This window comes from Globicephala melas, chromosome 16 (genome assembly GCF_963455315.2).
Source record: "Globicephala melas chromosome 16, mGloMel1.2, whole genome shotgun sequence".
Taxonomy (NCBI): domain Eukaryota; kingdom Metazoa; phylum Chordata; class Mammalia; order Artiodactyla; family Delphinidae; genus Globicephala; species Globicephala melas.
The window spans coordinates 62019463-62041815 of NC_083329.1; the positions used below are offsets into that span (position 1 = coordinate 62019463).

General features: G+C 54.8%; 1 protein-coding gene and 1 long non-coding RNA gene across 11 annotated transcripts in view; one reads left to right on the plus strand and one right to left on the minus strand.

Annotated features, from left to right (window-relative positions):
• The window catches only part of LOC132593671 (uncharacterized), a 94209-nt gene extending 84861 nt beyond the window's left edge, over nt 1-9348 (plus strand). The window contains exons 4-5 of the long non-coding RNA XR_009559422.1: nt 514-647; nt 8332-9348. This is a non-coding gene — a long non-coding RNA (uncharacterized lncRNA). The remainder of the gene's footprint in view (nt 1-513; nt 648-8331) is intronic.
• Nucleotides 1-22353, minus strand: part of COL13A1 (collagen type XIII alpha 1 chain) — a 143740-nt gene that overhangs the window by 22086 nt on the left and 99301 nt on the right. For all 10 annotated transcript variants that reach the window (XR_009559420.1, XR_009559419.1, XR_009559421.1 and 7 more), the window contains 14 exons: nt 17078-17122; nt 15934-15966; nt 15072-15098; nt 12556-12609; nt 11469-11555; nt 9918-9971; nt 8716-8760; nt 8279-8347; nt 6938-6961; nt 5399-5461; nt 4319-4363; nt 3815-3967; nt 2965-3063; nt 1523-1567 (listed from right to left, as the gene is read on the minus strand). Coding sequence is in view for 6 of the 10 variants with exons in the window: in XM_060286746.1 (XP_060142729.1) it covers nt 1523-1567; nt 2965-3063; nt 3815-3967; nt 4319-4363; nt 5399-5461; nt 6938-6961; nt 8279-8347; nt 8716-8760; nt 9918-9971; nt 11469-11555; nt 12556-12609; nt 15072-15098; nt 15934-15966; nt 17078-17122 (843 nt within the window). In the remaining 4 variants the exon portion in view is untranslated. The remainder of the gene's footprint in view (nt 1-1522; nt 1568-2964; nt 3064-3814; nt 3968-4318; nt 4364-5398; nt 5462-6937; nt 6962-8278; nt 8348-8715; nt 8761-9917; nt 9972-11468; nt 11556-12555; nt 12610-15071; nt 15099-15933; nt 15967-17077; nt 17123-22353) is intronic.

Below are 22353 nucleotides of genomic sequence, written 5' to 3' on the forward strand. Positions count from 1 at the left end.
CTGGGCAGACAGGGAATCCCTGCTGTCGCTTGGACAGGTGGACTTTTTAACTCCATAAATACTATTGTCTCCTTGCAGGGAACGCAATCTTTGGAAACTCTACCTTCTTAAAAAAAAAAGTTTACTGCTTTTTTTCTTATTATAAGCAAGTAATTCATATATCTTGATTGGGGTAGAGGTTATATAAATCTATGCATGTATTAAAATTCATAGAACTGTCAAAAAGTCAATTTTACCATATTATCATTTTACTATATGATAATTTAAAAATAAAAAAATTTAAAGGAATATAAATTTATTAACATATTAGTAAATTAAAGAGAACTGAAAGAAGATCTCTGAGTAATGCTAATATTTTGCTTTATTTCCTTCTACTACTCTTTTGATGCATAAAATGTATTTGAATGTATGTCTATACTTACGATGATATCATATATATATAAAATTTGGTTCTCTTCTCTTTTTCACTTAACATAAAACCCACTTTTCCGTGTTTTGTATGTTCCCCACAAGCCTCGTTTCAATGTTGATGTGTTATTCATTGACTGGAATAAAAATGAGTTCCTACCTAGCCAGGGCTTGGAGCAGGGCTTGGCGTGAGGAAAGCTCTCCAGCACGGGGACTATTATTACCATTAGTATTTTGTGGTAAGTTATTTAATCATTTCCTTCTTGTTAGAAATGCAGCCTGTTCCCAATTTTTAGTTTAAATACATCTGGAAGGAACATTTTTGCATATTATGCTTTTCCTGAGTTTCAGAGCATTTCTTTAGGAGCCTATCCAAATAAATAACATACATGTTATATAATCAGGTCTGTGTTACTAAATGCAGATGGGGTTTGGTGACACTGAAGGGTGACCGAGGGTTTGGTGGTCTCTCTCTGTGGTAGTGTCTGGGTGGCCCAGGCCCTTCCACCAAATAGCCTCTCCCTCACGTATCCTCGACCTCTGTTGCTCTCCTGGCTTTTACCCTAAGCCTGATTCCCTCCCCTGTTATGAGAAGCTGGCTTCCATCCTGACTACCTCTCACTCCACTGTTCCCTTAACCACCACACTTCTCAAAAGAATAATGCCTCTCTCTGGAAACCCTACCTCTGGAGCTTCTAGGCAAACTCCTACAGAGTCTTCAAGACCCTGCTCCAATGACCCATCTTCTGGGGTGCTCACCCGACTCCCTGAGCTGCTGCCATTCTAGTGCCCACAACTGGGGACTGTTTGCTGCACAGGGATGCTCTTGTTTTCCTGTCTCCAGGCTCTAGCACTGGAATGGAACATGGCAGGTGCTGTGTGAATACCGCTGAGGGACTTGATGAATGGGAAGACCGCGGACAAGACCTGTGGGTCCTTGCTGACCCCTGAGGTGCTCAGGAAATGTTCAGCTTCCTGCACTCTTCCTGTGCCAGGCAGTTGTGAGTTTCTTTCTAGAGCACGGAAGTGATGTGCACACTGGAGAGACTGTGGTGTGACAAGGTCCCTGTCAAATAATCCCTGTGACACAAGCCGCAGAGCAGGCACAACCTACCTCCACTCCTGGGTCACCCTTCTCCCCGGGTTCTCCTTTCTCTCCCTGTGGGCACAAAACAACATGGCGTGGGTGCCAGCACTCAGGGGATCCTGGGAAAGACACCCTCAAATCTGTGACAAACCTGACCAGTACTAGACTAGGCCTAGATATCAGCAAGGACCACCTGGGAGGCTGCAGAGGTAGCTGGCCTGAAGGACGAAGGCCAGGGCAGGGGACTTGTGATCACTGACTTCCTGAATCTGAGGTTCTAGCAAGAACCTCAGAGAGGCTGATATTCTGTATGGATCCTGCAGGGCAGAGGCCCTAGGATGGACCTGGGACTTGTTTCTAACCAGCAGAATAGGGCCTGTTGGCAAAGATGATGGGATGTCGCTCTTGTGATTACGTTACAAGCTTATGTTACAAATTATACATGATATACAAATGATAGGTTAAGACTGTGTTACAAGTACGTTACACACACACACACACACACACACACACACACACACACACACACACACACACACACACACACACACACACACACCCCACCCCCCACCCCCCGTCTTGCTAGGATGCACTGAGAGACGCCTGCTGGCCTTGGTCTTGAAGAAGCAGGCTGCTATAATATGATCTGCCTACTATGGGGAAGGCTGAGTGGCCGGGAACTGTAGGTGGCCTCTAGGAGCTGAGGGACTCATTGCTACTAAAGAAGGAACTGAAAATTATGCCAGTAGCAGCGAGCTTGGAAGAGGACCCCAGCTCTAGATGGGGCTGCAGCTGGATGACACCCTGACTGGACAGAGGCCCCAGCTGCGACGGGCCTGGACCCCTGACCCATGGAAGTGGTGCCATAATACGAGTGTGTTGTTTTAAGCCACTGAATTTGTGGTGACGTGTTACGCAGCTACAGAAAGTGAATACGGCTCTAGAAGCGGAGCCAGGGCCATGGGGGTGGGGGGCGGTTGATGAGGGTACCGCACACCACATCAGAAGCATTTTCCCTCCAGCTTGGAGGGGACATGTCAGGAGGCTACCAGCTGCCTGCCTGTCCCAGCTGAGTGGGGCAGCCACAGTCAGTGGCCTTCGAGGTATCCTGCACTGGGTCAGAGGTGGGACTGGTTGACCTCTGAGGTTCTTTCCACTTCTAAGAGGAGAATTCCGAGTCCAAGATTCTAGCACCTTGGAACTATGCTGGCCCCTGGAGATGGAGGCCACCAGGCTGTGAGCGGAGGGCGCTGGAACCCCTGCTGACACCCAACTGCCCCTCAGGGAGTAGCTGCTCATCCAGAGGACCCTCCCATCCCCAGGCTGGACAGGCAGGCTGGCGGTCAGTGCAGCTTCATCACAGCACCAGGTACCCACCAGGCAGGTGACCTCAGGGAGGGCATCCCACTTGCTTGCCCTCATCGGCAGAGGCCTGCTGACCCCCCTGATGCTCGGCCCCCTCACCTTACCGTGAATCCTGGGAGCCCGATTGGGCCAGGCAATCCGGTCGCTCCATGTCTCCCTTGGTCACCTGGTTCTCCTTTCTCCCCAGTTGGGCCGTCTAGACCCTACAGATCGAGAAAGGTCTCTGTTAGTCAAGGGCAAGGTCATCACACTGAGGTATGGGACCTGCCGTGGCATGCACGTGGGGCCACCTTCCTCCAAGGGCAGGTGTCTAGGGTGCTGCCTGGAAACCATGAAGCCCAGAGAAGGCTCCCAAGTCAAGCCAGAGGCCTAGCTGGCCTGGGCTAAGGTCCCTTGTTTGTACCTCTCCTGGGTCTAGGGCTGTCCCTATACTCTCCTGGGTATAGGTTTGCTGTCCCAAGAGGCAGTTTTACACTCCCAACAACTCAGTGAGGTATCCAGGGAAAGCATTATCATCCCCATTTTATTCTTTTTTGTTAAGTCAAATTTATCAATTTTTTTCCTAATGAATTATGCATTTGGTGTTGTAGCTAAGAAATCTCTTTTTTGTTTCCCCCGCCCTTGACCACACGGCTTGTGGGATCTCAGCTCCCTGACCAGGGATTGAACCTGGGCCACGGCAGTGGAAGTCTGGAATCCTAACCACTAGGCCACCAGGGAATTTCCAATCATCCCCATTTTAGAGATGAGAAAACCGAGGCTCTGCCAGGCTCAGTGACTTTCCCGAGATGACAGAACAAGACCCAGGTCTCTTGAGGCAGGAAACTGGCCTTTATAAAGTAAAGCTTGAAGGGAAAACGGGTGAGCGCCCTGTCCCCAGCTCCCGGCTCCGGTTTCCAGCTGCAGCTGTCCCAGCGCACAGCCACATCATGCTGGGTGGGCCCCGGCACTCACCGGTGGGCCTGGCTGCCCCATCTCCCCTTTCTCCCCCTTCTTTCCTGGGTTCCCCGGAAGGCCATCTTCTCCCTTCAGTCCTGCAGGCCCAGCCTTTCCTGGGGGGCCTTGGGGACCAGGAGGGCCCACATCTCCTGGTTTGCCTCGAGGTCCCTCGAGAAAAGATCAACAACACTATTAGATGCACTGATGGAGAAACGAGGGGCAAGAACAAGGAAGAATGGCGGGGGGAGGGGGAGGGTACAAAGGACTCGGCTCTTTGGCGCTTGATTGGACCAGCCAGAGAGCCTGTCCAGCTCCCGGTGGGAATCTGAGGGGCTGCAGCCCATCCCAGCGTGGGTTGGCCTGGCTCCCCCTGGGGCCAGCAGTGGGGCTCGGCTGGGCTTCCAGAGGTGGGCCTCCCCTCCCCTCTCCCTTCCCCACAAGGCTCCCTTCCAGAGCCTTCTGTATCCTCACCCCCAGGGCAAAGATTATCTTCAGAGGTTTGTCTGGGAGTGTCCTTACCTTTTCCCCATCGTGTCCAGGAGGGCCGGGCAGTCCAATCTCCCCCTGTAGCCAGAACAACTAAAGGTCACTCTCAGACCAGAGAAGAACAGTAACTGTTATTTATACAGCACTTCTTATGTCAGGTGTCCTCAGCGCTCACACAGAAGGTATGTACTTTCACTGACTCTGTTTTGGAGGTGAGGACCCCAGTGCAGAGTTGTGAGCCCACGGCCTGGGGTTAGTGAAGACTGGATCCCAGTCCGGGCATCCCGGCTCCACAGTCCATGTTTTAGCCACAACCTTGCACCAGGCGCTCCACAGGAGGGGTGCTTGCCTCCTTGTTCTCCCTCCCCCCCAAACTCAGCCTTCCAGTCCTGGCCCCCACACGGGGCGCTCCCTTCACTTCACATCAACCTGAGTCCCTTCCTTAAGTCAGGGAGGGAGATAAAGGAGGTGTGGCCTCTGATTTGAGGCCAGGTAAACAACCAGCTGCATCACCGAGGCAAGCTGAGAGGAAAGAGCAGTGAATTCCTCCTGATAGATCAGGGAAGGCTTCAGGGAGGAAGTGGCCTTCAAGTTGGGCTTGGAATATGAAGACTTTGAAAGGTAGGGAAAACCGGAAGGGACTTCAGGGCAGAGGACCTCATAAGCAGAGGACAGAGGGGCAAATGTGTTGGCCTTCTGGGAAAAATCACAGGGGTGGGGGGCAGAGGATAAAAGGGAGCAAAGGCAGGAATCGAGGGAGGGGTGAGATTGGGGAGGGGCTCAAGCAGGGTTGGGTCCCTGCTGTGGCTCTGGCTGGGGCGGGCGCTCGTCTAGATCCAGCCCCACCACATCAGAGGGGTCTGTGAATTACAGGAGCCCAAGACAGACAGCGACGGAAGAAAGGCAGAGCTGAGGATGGGGGGAGTGAAGGGGCGGTGATGTCGGTGGGCAGGCGGTGCCTTGGAGCTTTGGGGAGAATTGAAGGCTGGAGTGAGGTGGTGGCTCTGGGAACATGAGAAGGACACAGATGAGGGGCAGCCGTGGGGTCCCGTGCCCAGAGACACATGCAGGGCTTCTGCAGGGTCTGCACCCGCCTTGTCAAGACAGTGTTACCTTCTGGCCTGGGATCCCTGGAGCTCCAGGTGGGCCAATCTGCCCAGGAAGACCAGGGGGCCCCTAGGAAAGAAAAGAAAGACACGTGGGAGAAGTTTCCAACTGAGGAGGGGTGGCCTGTCTCCAGAGAAGTATATGTGGAGGCTGGTTTATAGAGACTGCTCATTTCCAAATATTTCATCAGGGGCAGGAAAACTTTTGTTTGCAGAGGAAATATGGAGACCCCGCAGTGTAAGGCAGATAAGCACTGAGCGTGTCTGGATTAAAGTGGGGGGCGGGGACCCTAGGGCCACGCTTATCAGCCTCTCCCTCCCTGTCCGTCTACACCCTGGGGGCTCCTTGGGCTCCAAGAAGATAAATCTGACCTTCCCCGACAGTGACTTAAAAATGTCTCCAGGAAGCAACCCAAATGTCCATCAACAGCTGAACGTCTGGCACATTCATACAATGGATACTACGCAGCAGTGAAAAAAGAACCGAGCACTGCACAGGCCATGCCATAGAAGGAAGAAACCCTGACACATTATGCAGAGCAAAAGAAGCTAGATGCAGACACCTACATACTGTGTGACTCCATTCATAGGAGACTCTAGAACTAAAGAAATCTAAGCTCTGGTGAGAGAAAGCAGATTAGTGGTGGCTCAGGGTTGGGCATAAGTGTGGGACTGACTCCTGAGATGCGTGAAGGAACTTTCTGAAGTGATTGGGGTGGTGGGTACGTGGCTATATACATTTGTCAAAACTCAGCAAATTCTACACCTAAAATGGGTGCATTTTATTGTATGTAAATGGTTAATTCAAGGTTGATTATTAAAATGAAAAAAAAAAGTTTCAGAAACTTTTGCTTCAAAGAGCTATTTCAAATAATCTATTTTAATGTTTCCAAATGAAGCTCACTGATGCCAGAATCATGTGGTTAATACCAGTTTCTGGGATTGGGGCGCTGTACGACTGGTGCTTAATTCTGGCTTTGCATCGTCCCTAAGTGTGTTCTGTGGCACATGGCCACTAAAAATATTAAATGACATAAAATGTGAGTGAGTTTGAGAACGTTGTGATCTCCCCTCTCTTCTCTGCCTTGGAAGTTAAACCTGGTGGTAATCATTTTAGCTACAAATATTTACTGAAAGCCTGTCACTGGTAGGCACACGTGCAAAATCCAGGCTTGGAATTCACTGGTTTTCCAGATGCAGAGAATGAAATTGATTTCTAGGAAAGAGGGAAAGGTAGAGGGTCGCTACTGATGTTTTTAGGATTATGCACTTTATTTATTAGCAAAAGATTGGGTAAAAGGAGAACTTAAAAACACCCTCCTCTATACCACCACTTCCTTGACGCAGCTGCAATGAGAACCAGTATTTGTCCTGTGACGGGAGTGCACCACTGGGTCGGTGAAGAGCTACTCTGGACGACAGTCATGACCCTGCTCTGCAGGGTCAACCCTAACCTTCTGGAGGCGAGACCTCCAGTCCTGTCTTCCAGGCTGCCCTCCACCAGCCCTCAGCCCAGTGCCCGGGGAAATCAGGAGGGAGGACTCACCATCAAGGCCAGTGTCCGGATCTCCTGAAAACCAACACCATGCGATCAGTTGAAGAGCAAATAAGAGCCACATGGAGGGTCCCCTCGGCCCAGTCCTGGAAACGTGGGCACTGGGACCCTTGAGGGAGCACAGTAGAGGTAGACCCTCTTGGGGGGCCTCTGCCTTCCAGCCCCACCCCACCCCCACCTCTCCCCTCCCAGAGGCTTGTAGTCACTGGACAGGGAGTACCCCACGAGCACCAGATGCTATCCTACAACAGATTCCTACATGCCCTAAAATGGACTGCAAATTTTCTCTTTACAAGAGGAAGGAAGCAGCATCTCCTATTCCTTCTGTTTTGTTTTTTTCTTTTGGCCTCGCAGCATGGGGGATCTTAGGTCCCTGACCAGGGGTCGAATGCCTGCCCCCTGCAGTGGAAGGGCGGAGTCTTAACCACCGGACTGTCAGGGAAGTCCCTCCCATTGTTTCTAATCATTCACTGGGACCCTTCCTTGAACTTCCCTCTTCTCCTAGAACCCAGATTTAAGGCTCTGATGTACCTCCCTTGAAACAGACAGACACAATAGAACAAAACACGGCACCACTGGAAAACTAAATTAGAGGGACAACTCTTGGCATTAAAAAAAATAACTGTACAGCTTGTAAATGCATTCACATAGGTACAAAGATTCCTTTAAAGGAGCAGTTCTCAATCTGGGGTGAGTTTGTCCCCCTGGAGACATCTGGCAATGTGCAGAGGCATATTTTGGTTGTCATAGCTGGGAGTGGGGAGGCATCTAGCGGGTAGAGACCAGGCACGCTGTTGAACATCCTCCAGCACACGGGACAGGCTTCCCCACAACCAACATTTCCCAGCCCCAAATGTCAGGGGCGCCCAGGTTGAGAAGCCCCGCGTTTAAACGAGGGTACCTAATGAACCTGAAATATGATTACATTGACACAAAGGTAGATGTGTTCCAGGAAGACAGATTCTACCATGTGAAGGGGGAGGGTGTGTGCTGGAGAAATGGGGTCCTAGAACCCCAAGTGGGCCAGCACCCTGCAGGCACCAGGATGCCCCAGTTATGGCTCTCAGTGACCCAGAGCCAGGATACCTGGCCAGCTGGGCCCAGACCCAAAGCCAGGCCATCTGGATTTCAAATGAGGGGGCCGTGTGCATGGGGGCTGCATGGGGGAGGCTGAAGGAGAGAAGGCAAGGGGATGAACCCCCGGAAGCTCTGTCCAGCGGCCTGGCCTCAGGGACATAAGTCAGGGTGTTGGAACGCTCAGCTCTGTCATCACACAGCCCGGAGGCCCATGAGGACCTCCAGATCTCTCATCTCTGGGTAGGCCCCGCTCACCTGGAGAGCCTCGTTGATGTTTCCATTGTAGTCCACCATCTCTCCTTTCCCAGGTTCGCCCTTGGAGCCCTACGAGACAAAGGAGACCTGCACCCAGGGCCTGGGCCAGCGGGGACCTCAGGACAAGCTCTCTACCATCACTGGCTGCACAGGGGATGCAGAGCAGCTGGGGCGGCTACTGGGGGCTCCAAACACTCTCAGAGGATGCCCAGGGGCTCCAGAACCAAAGGGAAGACTCCGTGTGAGAACCCTGGACTAGACAGACCTGGGGGAGACCGAGTGCAATCGTGGCTGCAATGTCAGACCTCCTATCTGGAGCCAGAATGCTCTTCCCTGCCCCCCACCCCCCTGCAAGGCCCCGGGGACAAGCCACTTCACCCTGTGACCCCAGGGAGGTGAGATGTGGTGCTATGACTCTGGGTGAGAGATGCACGTACCTTGGGGCCAGCAGGTCCCTGTTCTCCAGCTGCTCCAGGCTCCCCCTGTTGCACGACAAAATTGGAGTGAAATGGGCACAAAGTCAGGTACACAGAATCTGGTGTCCCCAGATGGGCCGTGTGTTAGGGAACTCAGAGGGGGCCAGGAGGCTCGGCTCAGCTCAGGCTGAGAGGCGCAGGGCTCCCTGTGCCTCCCGTGCAGGCTCCACCCCTTGGGAAGCACCTCCACCGGCCAGCAAGCCCCTCTCCCTCCCAGCTCCCTCCAGCTTCTTGCTGGAAGATCCTTCTGTCCCATGTTAGTTGTTGGTGATTCCACCCATGTCCGTCTGGCCACCTCCCTCCGGTCTCCTAAGTCAGCCACCTCCTCGGGAGCAGGGACCAGACCCTCTGCCCCTCTTTATTTCTATCCTGCTCGAGGAGCAAGGGCTCAGAAAGTTTTTGCCAATTGCCTGGGTGGTTGACAATTTCCGTGGACAGCCCAGGCGGTTCCTGTCTGCTGGTGAAAGACCCAAACTGTGGGAGGAAACATGGGGGCCAGGGCGAGGCGTTAGAACACCCAGCCTCCTGGAGCGGGTCGGGATGGGGGGATTTGTTTCTGTTGGAAACAGGGCAGAACTGTGGGGAATAAATGAAACGTGGTGTAAATTGTGAAAAGCAAACCATGGTTCCAATTGTTCTGGGATAACGCGAACACTGAACACATTTCAGAAAATCAAGACAGAAAGTAAAAATAAAGGGAAAACAAACCCTTTAATATAACTCAACTGCTGCCGACCCTGCCGCTGGCCAGCTCACGGAGCCTCGCCTCCAGGTAACCTGCCCTGCACCTCCCCAAGCCCACAGCCTTTCAGTCACGGGGCACCTGCGAAGGACACAGCAGCACCAGGCTGACCCATCCACAGGGAGTAGCTGGAGGGAAGTGGGGCCCCGTCTTTACCAGTGGTGTGGGAGCTAGCAGAAGCAGGGGCTCCAGCTCTCTCCCCAGCCCCAGCGTCCCATCCCTGGGCCTGCCTTTGCCTGGCCGCCGTCTCAGTGGAAGTTCTCCAAAGCCCGAGGCGACCAGGAGAGATGGTAGGCACGAGTCATGGCCGTCAGCCCTGTGCCTGGAGGCCCAGCGGCAGGACGGCCAAGACTCTGTCTCTCTCTCTGAACTCCCAAGCTGACCCTCATCCTGCAGCTCTTAGATCTGGGGGCTCCTGTACCTTGTCTCCTTGCCGTCCTGGGGCGCCCGCCCGGCCATCAGCTCCAGCTTCCCCCTGGGCAAGAGGAGAGAGATGGGTGAGGGCACACGGGGCAGCTGGGACTGCTGCTTCAGGGGCAAAAGATGGTCTTGCTATTGATGGTCTAGTAAGTGTCTCTGGGTCTTTGTCTCTTTCCCTGCTGGCTTCTACTAACTCACCCCATTCCACCTGTCTGATTCCTTCCCACCCTTGGGCCCCACCCAGGTCTCACCTCCTCCTAGCAGCCCTCCCTGACTACTCCCTTCCTCCCCTGGGCTCTGCGCTGCCAGGCCCTCCTCAGGTCTCGGTTAACACACACGTGCCCAGTTCTGTCGAGGCCCCTAACTGTGGACTGCCACCAGCCTCCAGGGGCAGGAGGAAGGTCGTTTTGGAGCCTGGAACTCTTACACACCTCATCAGGTCCTGCCTGGAGGACAGAGCGGAGCAGGAGGGGCCTGGGCACGTGGGGACGGGGTGCCCAGGAGGCCTAGGACAGGAGGAGCAGGGAGAGGTAGGAGGTAGCCCACTCCAAATACTTCATTTATTCAAGATTTTGCCTGGTCCTGGAAAGAGGACATGAGTCTGGGGACAGTCTTCTAGCTTTCCCTTGCTTTTGTCCTAGGATACAGGGACAAGAGTGACCAGATTTCCCCAGCCCCAGATCGAGACCCAAGACGCGCCTGGTATCACGCCCTTCAGGGTCAGCGGGACAGACTCAACAGTGGGCATGCCCTGGAGGCTGGGTGCTCGTACCAGGGAAGCTCTGTTCTCACCACAATCACGTGGGAACGTGGCGCTGAGCCCGAGACCCTTCCTGCCACTTCATCTTGCCTGTCTGGGGGGTTCCCTGTGGCCCCCTACACTACATTCCTGTGAATTGTGGGTTTGCTTCTCCTGCTGGATGGTGGGCAAGCCGAGGGCAGGTTCTCGGCAGCCTCACAGCCCACAGCAGGCCCTTGATAAACGTCGGTGGAACGAATGAGGGTATTGCCTCAGATCATGCAGAGTAATTAATCCTTTCCTTATAAGCTGAGCAAGACACCCCCTTATTTCCCTGTGCTGTTAAAATAAACCGAGCAATGCAGGAGGCATCTGCCTCGCAGAACTCAAGTCTTACCACTGCAGCTTGCACCTTCTGCAAGGAAAGTGTGGGCAGCCCCATTTGTAGCTGTCCCACTGCTGCAACCGTACCTCCCCGCAGTGTGCCGCACCAGGTGGGCCCAGCTGATCCCTGACCTGCAACTGATTTAGAGCCTAAGCTAGGGGCCTTTCTGGTTGTCTTAAGACCTTGTAGCCATTGGTCCTTGACTCAGTTACATCATAGCCATTTGAATCAATGGGACCATCCATCTGCCCTAGAGATGCTTGGAAGCAGAAGCTTGGTCCAAATGACCTTTCTAGAATCCACTGGAAAAACCACACAGAGCAGGAGAGAAGGCAAGGTGCCCAGGACACGGGGTCCCCCAAATGGACTAAGGATAAAGGCCACAGGCAAACATCTGCCTTGAGCACTGATCCCAGGGAAAGACTCACCTTTGGCCCTGGGGGCCCAGGGAGCCCTGGGGGCCCAGGCTCCCCTCTGCCCCCTCCAATGGAGTTGCCGGCATCACCTTTTTCTCCCTGGGGGTGGAAGGTAGAGTTACCATCACTAACTCTGGAAGAAGGTGGTTGATCCCTGTCTTTTCTCCCCTCACAATTCGAAGGAGTGAAGGCAGCAGACTGCCTCTCAGTCTATGCTGAATGTTGGGGGACATTAAGGGACTGTGGGCTCCAGGATGGCTGGGGACCAGAGACCTTCAGAAACCTGGCTGTGGGATTTGAGGAGAGAATGGAGCTGGTTACTGAAGGAGAATGGGTGTAGAGCTAGACCAAGAACCCATCAGGACCAGGATCTAGAGCAGTGTTTCCCAAAGTGTGTTCCCTGGAACACTCCTTCCACAGGTTGGGAATATTCAGAACATGAAGAAAAGGGGTCTGGTGGCCAAACAACGTTGGAAAGGCAAAGTGAAATGAAGCTTCGCAGGCTCTTCCACTGCAGGGTGCTGGGAGCCTCTTAGGCCAAGGTGCCCATGACTCTCTGAGGAGCCTGTTTTATTTATTTAAATTTTTACTGGAGTAGAGTTGATTTACAATGTTGTGTTAGTTTCAGGTACACAGCAAAGTAAATCAGTTATACGTGTACATACGTCTAATCTTTTTTAGATTCTTTTTCCGTATAGGCCAATATATAGGCCATTACAGAGTACTGAGTAGAGTTCTGAGGGACCTGTTTTATATAGCTTTCCCCACACTTATTTGACCCAAGTCTTTTTTTTTTTTTTTTAAGCGGAATATCTTACGGAGCTCACATATGGTGGTGCAAAGAAATCAGACCAGGTCATAGCTACTAAATTCTTTGAATTTGGGCATTTTTTTTGGCCAGTCAGGGCCTCCCATGTGGAACCCCATGCCTCTGTCCCCCAAAACACAATCTGGCTGTGTTCCAGCTGCTTTCCCCCAATCTGGGAGGGACACCTCCAGTGCTGGGGCCCGTGTGAATGTGCAGGGCTAGGAATGGGGCTGGGGATGGACACTGGGGCCCTTACACAGAACCCACCATTCAGAGCTGGTTGCTACCCACCTTCTGCCCTAGGAGGCCAAGTAGCCCAGGGGCGCCCGCAGCCCCCTTCTCACCCTGCGGAGGAAACGCAGACAGTTTGGGTTAGGAACTGTTTCTCCGGGATGTTGGCGAAGGCACCAGCCCTCCAGCGTCGGGCCTTGGCTTTTCTCTCTCGTCTCTCTGCCCCTGCGTGGGCTCTTCTCGGAAGGACTCCACTTCCAGCTGGACCCCATCAGGGACCAGACTCCTTCCCTGGGACACTGCACCCTGGTATTGTTATCCTCCCCATCCTGTGTGGGTGGGGCCCTCAGCACTTACGCAGGGGGAGGGGCCAGGAGCATTCAGTCACTTTTGGGGGTCTCCTGGGGACAGGCGAGCAGTTCAGAATGCCAGTATTTGGGAAAAGCTTTGTTAACCCGCTTGGCTCTTTTTTATGTTTGTAACGTCTAGCAATTAGATACCCCTGGTCTCTAGGGAGAGCTTTCCGTCTACCTCCTCCCTACCTCTAGAGGACAAAAACCATCGAACCAGAACTTCTCCTTTGGAGGAATATTCTGAGAAGTCTGCCTCCTATTATGGGTTGAATTGTGTCCCATGAAAATTCATTTGTTGAAGTCCTAACTCCAAGTATCTCAGAATGTGACCTTATTTGGCAACTGGGCCATTGGAGGTGTAATTAGCTAAGTTATGAGGTGGGCCCCTAATCCAATATGATTGGTGTCCTTATAAAAAGGGGAAATTTGGACACAGACATGCATATCGGGAGGACACCGTGTGAAGATGAAGGCAGAGATTGGGGCAATGCTTCTACAAGCCAAGGTGCCAGCAAACTACTGGGAACTAAAAGGGAAGCACGGAACAGATTTTTCTTCACACCCCACAGAAGGAACCAACCCTGTTGACACCTTGGTCTCAGACGTCTGTCCTCAGAACTGTGGGACAATACATTTCTGTTGTAGAAGCCACACAGTTTGTGGTCCTGTGTTAGGGCAGCCCTAGTAAACGAGTACCCCTCCCTAACTAGCTTCTTCCTGAAGAACACTTTTTCTCCCTTATGGCTCAAGTCCCAGAGCCCTGCTCTCACTGCAGAAAGGAAGGGGCTCCGAGACTGTGGACGACCCCTCACTGCAGCAGTGACACAGCCACGTCCAGCACCCAGGTCCGCCTTCTATGCCACAAAGACTTCACTCTGATTCAGAGCGTCCACTATCAAGAAGGCCCCTGCCTGGTCAGCATGAGAAGCCCCACTCTCCACAGCCTGAAGGCCGGTGGTTCTCATAGGTAACAATGTAAATTGAGGACCCTGGGGTTGCAATGTGCTCACATCTCAATGAACTTTTCAGCTGGAGCCACAAAAGTTGCCACACCAAACCTTTAGCTGTCTTCCCCTTGCCACCTGCCCTTGGGTAGAAGCTGAATGACAAAATAGCCTGTAGCAGGCTAAGGGAGGAGAGGAGGGGCAGATAAGGGCCCAGGTGATGAGAGGGATGTGAATCCTGAGGCCCCAGCTGGCCCTGCTGTGCCTGGGCTGTGCCTTTGCCTTTAGCTGGGGCACCCCCTGAAACAGGCCAGGTCTAAGGGAAAGGGTGCGGTCCTGCCCTACAGAGGTCCTGGGGGATGGGGGCGGGGGGAGGGAAAGCTTCCCTTCCTTCTAGGCTTTCCTCCTGGGTACCCAATGGCTTTCAAGGAGAAAGGCTGTGCTCTTGAGTGTGAATTTCCTGAAGCTTTGCCAGGCCATCGAGGCACTCCCTTTTTCCTGGAGACATGCACCCACTGCACACTGCAAGCAGCACGCCAGCCATAGGGGTGGGGCAGGCAGTGGGGGACCAGCAGAGGCCAGGATGAAGGGAGCACACACTCAAGGACACAGTATCCTACCCTCTGCCCCGTCTTTCCCGGCAAACCTGGGGGCCCCGGCTTCCCTGTTGCTCCTGGGTCTCCCTTTGGGGTAAGAAGAGAAAGTCACTGATAAGAGGATGGGGTAGGGGTGGTGAGGGGTACGAAGGGCAGTAATCATAGACCAGTGTTTCCAGAATACTTGCCTCATAAGACGCTTCTCTTAAAAAACGAATGCCCTGGTCAGAAAGTTTGAAAATGCTGCACAAGACCCTGCATTTTTTTTTTTTAGAGTTTCCCAATGTATATTTAGCATAGTAAAGGCTCTGAGAAGGCCTGCAGTAAAGACACCTGCGTAATAGTTTTAACCCCACATTTCTCAAACGTATTTGACCATGGAAACTTTTTCTCATGTTACATCTCTTATTGTCCTGGATGAGAGAGACAGAGCCCTGTGGGTGCAGGGGACAACAGTCACTACTGGAGCTGGTGTGAAGGCAAACCAGACCGCTGCCCAGGCCAGGATCCAGGGAAGGGGGGAGGCATCTGCAGAGCATACCTGAGGAGCAAGCCCCTCCCCGCAGGCTCTCCTCTGCTCAGTCAGGTCCCCAGCCCCAGGCTAGCCTCGGGGGACCAGGAGCAAAACAACAGCAGCCCCTCCCACCTCCATCCCACGACTGACGTTGCCTCTGTATCAGTACCTTGGCTCCTGGGATCCCAGGCTCACCCTGTGTGGGAAAAAAACAAGACTCAGGTAAAGAAATGAGAGAGCGAGAGTGAGTGAACGCAGGAGCAGAGGAGTGAAGGCATCTGAGGGTAGGGGAAGCGTCTGGCCAGCCCAGGGCTTCCCGCTGCCTAGGACTCGGGCCCCTCCTGGACCGTCCCTTATTCTTCCCCCAGGTGAGAGAGGTGGCAGGTGTGAGGCAGCCCAGGAGGAGGGAGAGGAAGGAAGGGACATTTGCTTCTGACACGGTATCCCTGTAAGTGACCTGCTGGGAGAGCCACATCGAGCATTTGTGCTTCCGGGGTGTCCCCTCCCATCTGCTGATTTTTTTTTTTTTTTTTTTTTTTTTGCTGTACGCGGGCCTCTCACTGTTGTGGCCTCTCCCGTTGTGGAGCACAGGCTCCGGATGCACAGGCTTAGCGGCCATGGCTCACGGGCCCAGCCGCTCCGTGGCATGTGGGATCTTCCTGGACCGGGGCACGAACCCATGTCCCCTGCATCGGCAGGCAGACCCCCAAGCACTGCGCCACCAGGGAAGCCTCCATCTGCTGAATTTTGGAGTGTAAAGGAAAGTGCTAGGTTCCTTTCACATCGGCAGGCTGGCAAGACCTTTAGTTGAGGCTGGTAAACCTTTGCCACTTACTTGCAAGGCTTAGTTAAACATCTGTTGTTCAATCTGTGCATCTGGCATAAATGTTGCTTTAAGAGAAATGGTTCTGAATCCTGTCTACTCCCTCCTTGGTCCAGTGGCCACCCAATGAGCCCCTGAAGCCCAACTCTGTCCTCTCTCCATCCCTCCCATCCTGCCCCTCAGGTGTTGAGTTACAAGGTCCACTGACCTTCATCCCGGCCACAGCGATTCCAGGAGCCCCCTGGCAGAGAGAAGGAAAGGCATGGGGACTTTCTCACCCAGTGGGAAACAAAGAGGACGTGGCCAGCCTCCTCTCCCAGCCTCTTCTTGGAGAGATGTGAGATGTGGAGGCTTCTGCCTGCCCCCAGGCCTACAGGGAAGGGGGTGGCTGAGCTTGGCACATAGGGAATGGGTCCGAGGAAGAGGCTCCGCACAGCTCAGCTGGGCTCCCTGGGCTTCCCACCCACCTGCTCAGCCCCTAGGCCCTCCTGGGGGACTTAGAGGGCACTGTTTCAGGCAGCCCATGGCTGGGCTAGACAGAGGCCTCCCTGGGTGGAATGCGGGGAGGGCTTCTTGGGATAGGAAAGGAGGAGGAGGGGACGGGGGAGAAAGGGAGAGCCATGGGGAAGGGGACAACAGTAGATGGCTGAGTTCACCAAGCTCCTGGACCCTGAGGGTGCCCATGGGACTCTCCTCAAGGGAGCTCTCTGGCCCTATGCACTGATGGACTGGGGAGCGGCTGGGAGTGAACCCCATTTCCTTATCAGCCCAAGACCACCAACTTTGAGGTAAATAGGCTGCCCAGTGCACCACTTAGTAAATTCCATGTGAAGGCGATTTTTAGGGGGTCCCGATTCCCACATGGGTCTCAGAACTGCAGCCAGAGCTGGGGGTACCTGAGAGGACTTTTTTTTTTTCGGTACGCGGGCCTCTCACTGTTGTGGCCTCTCCCCTTGCAGAGCACAGGCTCCAGACATGCAGGCTCAGCGGCCATGGCTCACGGGCCTAGCTGCTCTGCGGCACGTGGGATCTTCCCGGACCGGGGCACGAACCCACGTCCCCTGCATCGGCAGGCGGACTCTCAACCACTGCGCCACCAGGGAAGCCCTTGAGAGGAATTTTATGACCCACAGTTGCCCACAAGGAGGCCTGGCCATGTCGGGAGGGCACTGCTGAGTGATGGCTCATGGGCCAAAAAGGAACACCCCTGCCTGGAAGACAGGCCAGCAAAGGGGAGAGGACAGGAAGAAACGTGCACCCCGTCTCCTGTCTTTACAGCAAGACAGGGTGTGGGAAGGGAAGAAGCTGGGAGAGAGGGCTGGGGCTGGGGGAGCTGCCTGAGGGTGGCGTACCTTTGTTCCGTGTTTGCCCGGCATCCCTGGCATGCCCCGTTCTCCCTGAAGGAAGAAAGAGAAACAGTGACAAGAGGACCAGACTCAGGGCCCAAGGTCTTGGCCCTGGAGGCGTGGCCTGCAAGGATGTCAGTGAGAGTGGTTGCTGTGGAAGCTTGGGATGACCGTCCAGCCCGTGAGGAGCTTGAGGTCCCCACCATTGCCGGCAGCCACGGTGGGCCACTCTTCTCAGCAAGGTGGACCTGCACAAGGACCCCAGTCGCAGACCACAGAGCAGGAAAGAGCCCCAGAGAGAGGCCCACCAGGAGGAGCCTGAGGCCAGGGAGGGGGAAAGCGGACTTGCACAAGGTTTCCTGCCTGACGGGGGCCTGGGCTAGGGCCGTGGGCCTCAGCCGCCCACTTGGCCACTTGCCTACTGCATACCTTCTCTCCCTCCCTGGCCTGCTGCCTCCTGCCCATTTTCACTCTGCACGTTTGCATGGGTGGTACTGCTGGCTGAGCCAGATGGGGCTCCGGCCTCTCCTCTTCCCTGGGGTCCTCTTCCTTCCAGGTTCCTTGGGTCTAACTCTTCCCGAGGACATGAGGGCTTTGGCCCCAGGTCGGGGAGGCTTTGGGCGGTGGGGGACTGTGGATGGAGGCAGGGCGTGGCCCGGAGCCCACCCACTTCTCTGCACTCCTGGCCCTGCCTGGCCAGAGGCACCAGTCACGCGGCTGCTTCTCCAGGATACCACGCTTGGGCTTTGCTCTACCATCTCGGCAGTGTCCTGCCCTCCTTGGAAGGACACACCAGGAGGAGATGGGGTTGGAGGTGACAGCCAGCGACAACTGGGGGCCGAGAGTAGGTGAGTCAAGACTTACCCGCTGTGTCAGAGGGGGAGGGGTGCAGGGGAGGAAGGAGGCCTTTGTCTCCACGAGTGGAACCCCAAAAGAAGTCCCAGTGTGAGCCCCAGCCAGGGCTCAGGGTGCTGCGCAGCGTGCGTGGTAGCAGCTCAGACCCTGTGGCCTGGGGGCCACGCTGCATACCCCACAGGCAGAGGGGGAACATGGCCCCACCTGGCCTCCATCTTTTCAGCTGACCTCGTCCCTTCCCTGACATCTTACAGGAAGCCCTGGTCCACCCCTCTCCTCGCAGAGGCTGGAGCTACTTCCAACCTTTCCCCTCCATGACTGGGCCTCCACGCTGGCATCCAGATAAGCGTCCCACACACAGACTGGACAGTACCACTCCTGTACTTTGACACTGCCACCGCCCGGCACTGACTGTGGCAAAGGGGCCAGGCTCCTGAGCATGGCATTCCACCCCAGCTCCCTCCTGGTCTCATCGCCTCACATCCTGACACCTACACTGCTTCTCTGAAAACATCACCCGTTTTCAGAATTCTCTGCCTTTCTGCTATTTCCTCTGCTCAAAACCCTATTCATCCTTGAGTGCTGGTCAAATGCCATCTCCTCTTGAAGGCTTTTGCTCTGCCCCACAGCCCAGTGCTGGTTCTTCAGTGCAGCGGGAACCACTGTGTGTATGTAACCTGTATACACAAATCATGTCTGCTAGGGAAGGCTTCACCTCCATCCTCTTTGGGTCAAGTCTCTGAATTCTGTGAAAGGCCCAGAAACTTTAGCTCCAAATGCAGGAGCCCTCCCTCACCCGACCCCACCAGGACCCCTGAGCCACAGGCAGGGGTGGTAGAGCTGGACTCAGAAGTGACCACAGCAGACAAGCTGGTGCCCCAGGTCTGCCCCAGGCACTAAATTCTGGTAAATCCCTCTTGTGGGAAAAAGTGGAAAAAGGCACAGCCATTTACTGTGCCTATGATGTGTCTGGCGCTGAGTTAAGCCTTTACATCCTTCTTCTATTCAATCTCTAAGAAGCCCCTGTAATCAGTGAGGGAGTGGATGTTATTCCTGTTTCACAGGTCAGCAAACTGTGGCTCTGGAAGGCCAGGTATGATTGCCAATGTCACACAGAGCAGGGATTTGGACACAGGTCTTTTGTCTGGCAAGTGCAGGTACCAGCGACTGGTGTTCCGTCGCTTCCGTTAAACACCCTCTGCAGGCCCAAAGCAGGGCAAAGCCCTCTCTTCTGGATGGCCCTCCGGTCTGTGCCCCATAGGGGTGAAAAGTCAGTGCTCAGGCCAGGGCTGTGTCTTTAACCACAGGCCCTAGGGAAAAGAGCTGAGCCGGGGCCGGCCTGTGAGCACAGTTCTGCTCTACGGCCAGCAGAGGGCGCCACAGGACTTCATCAGAAGTCTGGCGACAGAGGCTGTAGAGCGCCAGCCGAGGGCCCCATCACTCTTTCCTTTGGAGGACCCCTGCTCAAATTCCAAACAACCCAACTGGGTTGACTCAGCCCCGAGGACACCAGGCAGAGTTCCCTGGGGGTGGGGAGGTACAGGTGGGAGGTCAGCTTGACTATTCAAGGATCTCCGGTTTGCCCCATTTTCCCTCTTCCCATCTTTCCCTCAGCTTTCCCCCAATACATGTGCCCTCACCTTCCCACCCCCACCGAGGGAGCTGGGCGGAGGAGTCAGGAAAGGCTGTCTGTGGAACCCTGCATAAGTCACTTCCTCTCTCTGGGTCTGCAAAGAGGGATTGGACTAGACCCTTCCTACCCACCCCTGCTCCTGACAGGCCAAAGCCGAGGAGCTGACACTGGGTGTGTTGGCAGTTCCGGAAAAAGGCTCCTCGGGGGAGGGAATGTTAGCTCTGCGGCTCTACGAGGGGCTCAGTTGGTCTCCTTCTGCTCCGGAGGACAGCCTGGGATGCCTCAGTAGGGGAGGAGGCTGGGGTCTGCCCACGCTCTCCAGTCTCCACGTGAGCTGTGCAGAGCAGAACCCTGGGAGAGAGGGTTTCCGGGCTAATCGGGGTTGTCTTCAGCCCATGATGGTTTGTATGTAAAGATGCAACTGCACACTCCGGGGAAATCTGGGCCCCTTGCAGCCTCTAAGGAGGCAAGCCTCCTCGTTAGGGTGGCTGACCTTTGCCCCTTCCCTCCCCTCTGGGTCAAGTCTCTTAATTCTCTAGGTGACCCAGGCTCCCTTGATCCCCATCCCGGGGCCTCCCTCACTTCCCACCCCTCTGCGGGGCAGGTAGCAGGGGTGGCCCCGGCTGACCCCACCCTGCGGGCTCATTCCACTCTCATCAGTCTCCTTCTCCAGGGCTTGTCTCCAGGGGCTTGCCCCAGCCTGACCTCTGAACCGGCGGCTGGGCTCATTCTGCACCAGAAAACATTGATTCTGGACGGTGGGAGAGGTGAGAGCGGGCTGAGAGTCACGATCAAGGACTCCAGGGTGGCTGAGGGCAGCGCATTCATTTGCAGGGGTGGTGGGGTGGGGGCGGGGAGCATTTCCGGGGCCATTGCTAAAGGGAGGACATTGACACACTGTGCGCACAGAGCTTTTCCTCATGGCATGGCTTTGCGAGAGCACATCTAGAGGCTCCTTCTTTCCCGTTTCACTTCGTAAAAGTTATTTTGTTTAAAAGGTTTAAGTTTGGAATTGTCCTAAATTTAGATCCACTAACTCAGTAATGTCTTAGTTGGGGAGGGAGAACTCATAGTCTGCCAAAACGCGAGGGCCCCAATTTACCTCCTGTACCTCCTGTCCTCCCAGCAGGGAGCTCGGCCACCGGATCTGGGCCATCCAGCAGCTGGGAAAGCGGGCGCTCCAAGCATTACAAAGGGTCCTGCCCCAGATGCACGGAGCATGGGCAGTGGTCCCTGCTGTGGAACCTGGCCTGCGAGCCCCAGGCCAGCCCTGCCCTGCCTACCACCTGGGAGACTGGCTCTTTAACCTTGGTGCCAAGAACCAAGGACGCTGGCTGGCTGGCCTGGAAGGGGTGGATTCCAGTCTTTGTGGCCAAGAAAGTGCTGGGGTGAGCACAGGTGGCTGCCCTGAATGACCTTGAAGGCCATCCAAGCCCCCACTTTTATGATGCCACTGACTCCAGCTGCCCCTGTCCAGAGTTCACACCAGCATCAATAGGTTCTCTATTCTGGTTCCGCTTCCAGGTGGGAGGACGCATCCTTTACCCAGATGACAGTATGGAAGCGAGCTCCTTGGAGCACAAACCGTTCATGCTCTGCTCTCTTAATTGGTGATTTACTGTTTGTTGAACAAGCGGGGCAGGGACTTGGCAAGAAGACATAGTCTCGAAAGAGGTGGGGGGCTTCCAGGTCAGCTCCCCAGCTGAGCAAAGGTCAGGCCAGAGGAGCAGGGGGAGATACGTAGACCTCCCTAACGTGAGGCTCCCGCTGCGGCCCAGCTGCGGGTGAGGAGGGCCCTGGGCCCGAGCAGTTCCACACAGACTCTTTGTTCTCTGCAGGGAAGAAGTATGGGGAGCGGAGGGCTGGGGGGAGGCCAGCAGGTGACTCAGGCCTTAAGCCTGGACCAGTGCCCTTTCCCGGGTTGGAAAAGCTGGGTGAGGAGGGCTAATGTCTTTCTCTCCCCTAAAGAGTTCCCAGAACTCCCTTCCGGGAGAAAGGCAGCGCGGCTCCCTCTTCTCTGCCCCAGCCAGCTCCAGACTGGAGAGGCCTGGGACCGCGGAAACGCCAGGTCCTCCGGTAATTAGGGCCGGCAGGAAGTGATCCGGGGAATTACCGGGGTCAGGCACCCCACCGAAGGCCAGGGCTTTGGAAGGGCGGCTGGCTTGTAATCTCGATTTGAGATCAGTTGATTTTGTAGTTAGTTCCAAAAAGAAAAGTCAGCTCTAATTAATCTGGGGACTTTGGAGGCAGGAGAAACAGGGCCCGGAGAGCACAGGCTGGGGGCTGGGGTCTGGCGGAGCAGGAGTCCCATCAGCCCCCGTGAGGCCTCAGATCTGGGGCCCGTGTCTCAGCTCCCTGATCTGCTTTAATTGAAATGGTCTGGATGCCCCCGCTGGGAATTCATGGCTTTGAAAGCAAGCGCTGTCCCCACTCCAGAAGGCTCCTGCGTCTACGGTTTCCATCTGCATGGAGTGCTCTGCTGCACGTGAGTGTGGCAGGGAGCCGGGGGTTGCCCAGGTCCTCTGGGAGCCTGGGGGTGCAGGGAGGTTTCAGGAGGTTTCTCCACTGGGGTGCAGGGCTGAGACAGCTGCCTTCTCCTGGCTTTACTGGAGGTCCTGGGACCATGCCAGCTCCCTGGGGAAGCATTCGGGTGGAATCAGTGCCAATGGGCAAAGCACTCCCCTTCCTCGGTTCTTTGACTAAAACACACCAAGCACCCCAAGTTCTCTGCCTTAGATGCTCCAGGTCCTGCTCATAGAGAGCCTGAATCCAGCCACAACCTTCTCACAAGAAG